We start from the raw sequence: 8,852 nt of genomic DNA on the forward strand, positions 1-8,852 counted from the left end.
TAAAGGTTGCATTCAGATGCGATTCTCAAACAGTATGTTTATTCGAGAGTATGTTTACTGGATAAATTTAAGAACGGAGTGAGTACAATAAGAGATTCATACTAATTACTTATACGGGGGCATGCATATGTATGTACCTCACACTGCCGTGATTACGGAAGGGATGAGGTACACGGAATATCCTACAAGACGAGTTATCGACTTGAATACATAGTAAGCCTCAAACGCTTTGCCAGCACGTGGACCCGAAGAAATTACGTCAAAGGAAATCGAGCAAATAGACAAACCAGTTAGAATTCGCGAAAGTGAAAGAACACCTGCTATCTATGAATTAATCTAAAACACTAAACACTATTTCCAAGCATCATACATATTTTCATTTAAATCATTTGCGAAGAAGGTTTCTCAGCAGTACCTTCTGTTGAGTTTTTCCTTGAATGTTTCTTCTACCGGGAATAATAAAAGTTTTCCATGCTTTGTTTTCCTGTTAGCGCTTATGAACACTGTATTAGCTCTTATACACCTCTTGCTTTACAATTGCTAAGATAACATATCCAATCTACTCAAAATGATTTTCAAAATTTAGAAAAAAATAGAATCGAATCATTACTCTCAGAGAGATTGAAGAGGTATGTAAAGAGCATTATAGAAAAGACAAAATTACGAAAATCTAGTCAATTTTTTTTTCAACACTAGAATGTATAACATTAACGTCCTCTGATAATGAAATCGATATATGTAAGTGAAGATGAGAAGTCAATAGCCTAGTCTTTACATATATATTACTTTTTAATTGGTCGAAACACGCGAAACTTATATATAATTCGCCAGACGCACAATTAGAGGGGTCGCCCCGGGAAGTGTTGATGTGGATTTTTTTCCCTAAAAATGGTCAAAAAATGTATCCAAAAACACCAAAATTTTGAAAAATATTCGAAATATATCTGTCCTGAGGTATCCGCAAACAGAAACCCCTTAAGTCCATTCTCCATCCCATATTTAACGTTTTTCATCACGCCCGCCATTACTGCTTTTTCGGAAGACTTTGTAACTTCATTGATAATTTTCTGCCACTGTAACCAAGATTTTCTTGAATTATCGACTGTTTCTCAAAGCTGGGAGTATTACTTCTTACACATAGGCCACATTTTTTTATTGAGTGAAGATGAGGGATGTTTGTGGGGTTTCCATTTTTTGACGCCAAAATGAGTTTTTGCTCGATTTCTTCCTTCATAGTTGTTGGATTGTGGATTTGTCGAAGGTCGGTCCAAAAAATTATATTTTATATTCTTTGATATTCATTGATGAAAGGAATCAAACGGTCTATCACACATTTCCGAAATCAAACCTGTGCTTCCTCACAGCCCATCGGAATCCAGGGGTCCGAAACATGCCCAGATTGACGGAACGCCAGCCAAACCTGAGATTTTTTGAGAAATTTCGAAAAGCATTTTAATTTCTCTCCGGTTTTCATTTGAGTGATACATTTCCCATGAAAAAATTGCCTTCACGGAGTTTCTGTCACGTTTTTGAACACGTAGGACTCGTCGTAAATGACTAACTTTTTTGGTGAACTTTTGTTGTAAAGCTTCGGAGGTTCTGCGATTACCATTTTTTCTTTAGTTCCCGTATGTTTTGCTGGAGATTTCTTTGCATACGTTTTGACCCCCATTTCGTAGGCCTTAGTATGATACGAGTGATTTGTATTAATCTTTGACTTCATGGCTGCATTAGGCACCGACCTGGATGGATAATTTTCAAAAAAGGATTCAACCGTTTTTAACTTTTGAGGGGTCGATATGATTGTTTTTTTCAAATGGTGGTTATTTGAGGTTTACATTTTCGGATTCTCCATACTTTTTTATGTAAGTTTAAATTTTTTCACGGCCACACCGTCCTCTGTTGAAATGTGGTAAAGACTTCTCCGAGTCTTCGTAACTCGGATTTTGGTACTTACAAAAAATTCATTTTCCGACTTCCTCGCTTTGAAGTTGCGTACGAAATTTGTTTTTCAAGGAAATCTTATGAAATTTTTAGGGTACGGGGTTGAATATATTTGTAACATTATGTGAAAAAATAAGATCCCTGAAACCATTGTTCACCACCCTGCTACTAATTACAATCCCATCAACACTTCCCGGGGCGACCCCTCTAATAAAAATCCCAGGTAATAACTTTGTACTGATTTTAATCCAAAGTATGCACAAAATGAGAATCTTTTCTACATTAGCTGAGAAGTAAAGCTTAAAAAAATGTCGGATTCTGTAATGATTTCTAATCATCACAACCGGTATGTCGAACCTCAAGCTCGAAAAGAGAATTTTCCACTTTGTCAATTGCAAAATAAAACGATCCCGACTAAAAATTTTTGGTTGTAATAATATTATTCTATAATGTTAAACAAACGTTCAGTTTGGCCACTTTTGAGAAGTTGAAATAATATTATATTCCAACAAGAAATTAACATCAAATGAATATTACCCCAATATTATAAGAATATTGAATTAATCATATTTTCGGTGATCTCATCAATATTGCATACATGTTCTTCGAATACTGTTGACTAACGTCTGCGCAATACTTCAATGAATATTCTAAGCAGCCAATTCTCAATACCATTACAATACATATTTTTATTTTCATTTCAATAATTATATACATACTTACATTACATACATACTTATTCTTTACAGACTAATTAATATGTACCATTATGAGGATAGCAAACAAATCCGAACTCTTCTGTCGGTAACAGTATACATTTTCTTGCAATTTTTGATTTACAAATAAATTCGGAGACATTACTAATTCTACGGACAACATAAAGATGTATTTTAGTACTATCGATGGGATACAGAAAATACGGCTCTTTAAACATAAATTTCCTTATTTCTATCATATTATTTACGCTATTTATGTGCACAATTTTTGCAATACTACCATTACTTAGCATGACATGACAATCGCGTGTATTACTTTTAAGCTTAGGAATTTCAGGCACCTTATTGATTTTGGCACTAAATTTCTGTCCCTCTGCAACTCTACCAATTACTTGCTGCAAAGGATTGCTTTTTCCTCTAAGCATTCGTTTTAACTCTTGCATATAATTTTCGAAACAAAAGGCGCTGGTTCGTTCAAGCGATCCGTATTTGTCTGCATCGTCTGGGAGATGAATTAAAGAATGCAAATTATATGTAATAAATTCTTTGGAATATAGCTTTCCAAATTCTCCTACAAACAAGCGCAACATTTGCCTAGCTAAATTATACCAAGAACTATCATTATTTAATAGAATCCTTATCGAAATCGAGAACAACAAGAAATGCTTATACTTATTTTCAGTAAGAATGTCACGTAACACTAAAGGGCCACTGTACAACAAAAAATTTCTAAACTGGGTGCCCTTCCAATACGATAATTCAGCTAATGATCTTGGTTTGCGAGAAAATTCTGATGGAAAATATGGTCTTAGTTCACAAAGTCTACCAGAAATTATGTCAACTTGCTGGCGGCTTAGTTTGTGCGGAATGGGGCCCTTCGTCCATATTACTAACATTTTTTTGCAAACTCCTAAGCACACTAAATGTAAATAGTCCAGTGGAAATTGCGACACCATCCCAAAGTTAAGTCTCAAAAATTCTGAATTCCCAGTGTGGTAAGAAATTTGTTTTTTGCAGCGAAATGAATCGTCAGAACGTAAAGGCGAATTAATATCCGGATAAACTACTTTGCCAACGTGAATTCCTTTTACCTCGCATCTCTCACAAGCATAATATCCCCCATGGCCTATAATTTGTTTCAGCATTGACCTTGCTGGGGCGTCAGCGATCACACATGAAAGTTTGAATTTGAAATGTTTTTCGGCAACAAAAATACCTGTCTGAAGTAATTCCTCTAATTCTAAAATAGTTGGATTTAAATATTTTTCAAGATCTAATGGCTTAGTGTCCCCTAGATACAATGCAATTAAAAAGGGTGTACAATTTATGAGCTTATCTAATTTACCTAAAATAGGCCAAAATTGTTTTTTTGAACTTTTATATACTGGGACTCCATCTATACCTAACATTAAAACAATTTCGTCAGATTGAATATTATTATATTTTTGTGTGACAAGGTATTTTTTTAACCCAAAATGATAGTAAATTCCTCCTGGAATAGAAATTATATTAAAATCTGAATTACGAGGAGTTTGAAGCAAAGATATGTGAGTTTTAGGGAGGCACAAATTTTGAAAATTTAAAGAGAGAATGGATAATAAATCATCCACCGCTACGCGTGTAATATTATGTTTGACAGCCCAGACTGCTAATTTATCCTTAAAATTTACTGGCACGCTACTTGTTTCTGACTCTGATTCCGAGCTAATTTCTGATTCAGTAACATTATTTACATAATCTATTAAATTAAATTCTCCTGTCGGATTGTCAAATACAACTGTTTCATTAAAATAATCTTCTACAATATCATTACTATTACTCGGTGTTTGACCAACACCACTACAGATCTCGTCTACACAATTATTCTCTATTTCTCCTAAATCATTACTAATTTCATTGCAAATTACGTCTACAAAACTAGTAGGCTCAAAATCTACAAATTCACTGTTAATTTCATTAAAAATTTGTTGAACTGAATGTTGGAATTTACGTCGCTTCGTCCGATGGGAAGACATCGTGATTACTTTTTGGCTTTAGTTGTGAATGGAGCAAACCGGAACCACTTAGCTATGTACGTGTTAATGTCGTGCTCGGTGGTTCTATCGTAACCCTTAGTTGCTCGCACCCCCCCTGAAATTATTGTATTTTATTTTTAGGTTTAAATTAGACAGGGTTTTTCGTTTGTCACCTTACCAATAATAACTAAATTGATTTTGGAGTAAACATTAAATTCTTGCTTGTTTTTCCCATGGCCAGTTCTGCTGAATTTTGCACCCAGGTCAATGGTCATTAACTTTTCAAGAATCGTCCTCGTAATATCTTCAGCGTCCTTCCCGTCAAGTAGAGATAGGTAGGAAATCTACATTTTTTTAAATAATGGCATTAGAAAAACATTGATCTTTCTGCAAATTATAAATTAAATTAAATTATTTTAACCAACCATTAACCTTCGATTTTCCTTATTTTCTTCTAAATACGTTTCAACCCCTTTGAGGCCATCCACAGTGTCAACTGGAATCGGTGGCAGAGTGGAGAAATCTTCCGGTTCCGGATTCTTGTTAGACGCTGTTTTTAGCAGTAGGAAATGTTTGCAAATTTCGTTTTGGGTCTGCTGGATTTGTACCAAATGTCGAACCATCACCTTTTGGAACTCTACAAGTAATGCAAACTATAAATTTAACTATTTATGACCAAATGTGTTTCAAGCCTTACTCATCAAATCATCCTTAGTAGCATATTCCACCTCAAAATTGGTTACAATGGGTGCGAAAGGTACTTGTGAAGACTGCTCCAGTCCAATTGAAAGATTTGAATTTGAATACGATGCGATATGGTCGGGATTTGGAATGAAATTTATTCCCTCTTCAGACACCGTGTTTTTTCCTGGAATCTGTGGAATGTCTAAAATTGAAAAAAAGAGAGTATTGAATTACTGTTAAAATTGTACATACTGAATTTTAGTTGAGCGCAGTTAGGTTATAAATCAAATAAATGAGAATTGTATATTTAATGCTTACTTATCTGTAGAGAAGTTAGTGGGGACGCAAATTGATGGTCGGCAGACTTCCCTTGTAATATTTGTGACGATGAGTGATCACTATCCGAATCAGTTTCTGGCAGCACTGTTTTTGATTTACTGGTAGGCTTTTTTTTGACCCGTCGATCGTTATTGGAGTCAGACTCTAGGCCCGACGTGTCTTGCGCCAAATTAGCAGCTTCTCTTGCGGATAAGTAATTATCTGTAAAATTGGAAAAATTTTAATAAGAACTAACGAACATATTTAATTACAATAAATAAGCAGATAAATAAATAAATGATCAGATATTACCATAAGTTTTGAGGATCCGACATCGGAATGTGGGCCAATTGTTCTGAAAAAGTGATCCACTTTTTACTAATTTTGTTACACCTCCAATGCCCGTCTTATCCGGATAACGACACAGACTCCCTTCTGGATTAATCCAGTTTGAAAGTACTACTTCAACAGCTTCCTCGTCAGGGAACTCGACGACTGAGTACATTTTAGTTTTTAATTTTAACTGAATTTGTAGATAGTAAAAAGGTGCACAACGAGAATGCGGGATAGGAATGATGGCGAGCAGTGTGGATAAAAATGTTCAACCGCCACTTTCCTAAAAGACGCTACAATATGCTTGTAATATTGGGGAAATGTGTACTCAACATTATTTCCCTCTCGTTATACAATATGACTTAAATGTTAGTAATACATTACGAATTTAACCACATTATTTGTCGTTGTTGTTCCAATATTTACACAATGTCAAGAATTTTTAAAATGTTCTAATATTATTTTAACCAAAATAAAACATGATTTCGCAACAGAAATCCAACAATAACATAAAACTAACAATCGTAATGTAAAAGTAATGTTATCGCAATGTTCTGTTTTAGTCGGGATGTACAATAAAACACGATATTTTCACGAAAACTGCCATACTGCCAGCTCAATGTAAAGTATATACTAATACGTATACATAAATTAAATTAATAATTTTAAAACGTCGAAAAGCCAATGCTTAGGGCTTTAGATCTCAAAGGCGAACCACCCTTTAACTTTGATAAAACAGCATGACGCAATGCACACAAACTTAAATATAGAAGCATTTAACAGGTTGTTCCTTGCAACCTGAAGAATATCTCCAAAAGAGAATGTCAAGGAGTTGAATATACAATTTTCTCGACGCGCAGTTAATTAAAATAGCGGACCACAAACTACAGCAGCGTTTTACGAAAATAATTATTAAGCACACGCATCAAAATGGTGAGAGCCAAAATTTTGTAACAATCGATAAGAATTATACATATTTTAGCTAATGTCCTCCCCTGTGTTTAACGTTTGCCCCTAACGTAGCTACAATTAACGTTAGTGTTATTATGCAATCATTACCACCAACAAATTATGAATGGAAATCTGTATAGATACAGTTGTGCATTGGTCCGAGTACGGTACTTTGTGATACGTTTTCCTTCCGTAGCACCTGGCAATGCTAGGACCAATATATAAATAATTTACCCAAAAGAATGTTAGCTCGTGCGAATTTTGTTGGGACGAAAAATTTGCGGAGGGTCATGTGCTGATATTAAGCACGTGCGTCCCCGTGTGATTATTCATGATTTGTTTCCTCCGATTCCCACCCAGATGCAGCTCCACGACGTCCCCGACGGTAAATTCACCCTCCGTCACGGTGCAATAGTAACAAACGTATCCTCCTCGAGATTTAGTGTTGGTCACGATAATATGGAAGTGTTGTCCATCTCGTGAATAGTATGTGGTTGCGAATCTGTTGAGGATACATATTGGCCGTGACTCAAATCCTGCTTTGATGGCGTTAAGGTTTTAAGAGCTGTAATTAAGAAAATAATGCTGTAAAATAAAACAGATCTCCCGAGTAGAAAAATTAAATGGTCAAAGATTATACTAAATCAATTTCTGTGACAAAGTTGTTTTAACTTAATGATCCACATACCTTTATGAACTTAAATCGTTAACATTTTGCAGTTGGTGGAGTTTTGTGAGGAGATTTAAGGAAATAAATATGCAAATATTTTCCTCTGATTGGATCACCGTACGCAATTTATAATTTGTGATAGGTGCCACTGTGAATTTCAAAAAATATATTTCTAAATTTAGTATTTATTCACTTTAGCAGAGCTGGGAATCAATCCGGATTACCCAATGTTAAAGAATAAAGGAATTGGGGATTGGGATTGGCCATTTAAACACATTGACTAATCCGGATTGATTCCCAGCTCTGCACTTTAGTATGTGTTAGCGTGTCGACGGTAGATATATTTATATGAAGAAAAAATCACCAAAGTATCCAATTGACGGACAAAACGTTAAGACATTTACGGAATGTGTAACAAATAAATACCTAAACCATGAAAATAAAAACTACATTAAAGTAAAACATTCATTTGCTAGTACGAATTTTTCACATAATAGCGGAAATATTTTAATCTGAAAACCTCGAAATATACATACATACATGCAACAAGTAATACCAATATATATATACACCAATATATATATTGGTATTGGTATATTGGTATATTGGTATATATATATACCAATAAAATATGCAATAAATGTGACCATTTTATGCACACATTTCATGTGTCCAACATGAATCGAACCGTGGCGTGAGATGGATAAAATGACCAACAAATTATGTGACACTTAGGTACCTCTTAGGTTTTCAAACACGATTTATAAAAATATTTCGAAATTTATGCAATTAGTTAGAACTAGTTACCTAGGGAGTACATTCATAAAATGAAAAAGTTGAAAATAAATAAATATCTGCCCTCTCATTATGCTAAATATGTCAACAAAGGCAGCAAATTCGAAATTATTTATGTAAATCGGAAAATCATGCAAAAAAAAATTTACTGACTTCTGCACCAGAATTTTGAATACATATGTATGTACATATGCACTTACGTGTTCTAGGCGAAAATTTGTTGCGAGTTGCTGCATGCTGATTTGAACAACACTTATTTTGAGAAGAAGTCGTTCACTTACTCCGAATTTTTAATTTAGACACTTGAAATTTTTATATTTTCTTGAAAACCAATCATACTTATGTTTAATATCCGGAATAGACTTTAAAATAAATCGATATATTTACTTATTTGACCCTCTCCCTACCCAGGGAGAAGATGAAGCT

The 8,852-nt window shown here is 34.4% G+C and overlaps 1 protein-coding gene across 1 annotated transcript; it reads right to left on the reverse strand.

Annotated features, from left to right (window-relative positions):
- Window positions 1–4,655: 4,655 nt before the first annotated feature.
- LOC118437452 lies at window positions 4,656–7,774 on the reverse strand. Its single transcript, XM_035856460.1, has 7 exons — window positions 7,650–7,774; window positions 5,990–7,526; window positions 5,678–5,899; window positions 5,373–5,561; window positions 5,101–5,312; window positions 4,854–5,019; window positions 4,656–4,790 (listed from the first exon to the last, which is right to left on the reverse strand). Exons 2-7 carry the CDS (start codon window positions 6,180–6,182, stop codon window positions 4,681–4,683), a joined length of 1,092 nt encoding a protein of 363 aa, XP_035712353.1. The 5' UTR covers window positions 6,183–7,526; window positions 7,650–7,774; the 3' UTR covers window positions 4,656–4,680.
- Window positions 7,775–8,852: the final 1,078 nt, after the last annotated feature.

Source organism: Folsomia candida, unplaced genomic scaffold, assembly GCF_002217175.1.
Source record: "Folsomia candida strain VU population unplaced genomic scaffold, ASM221717v1 Fcan01_Sc013, whole genome shotgun sequence".
NCBI classification, from domain to species: Eukaryota; Metazoa; Arthropoda; class Collembola; order Entomobryomorpha; family Isotomidae; genus Folsomia; species Folsomia candida.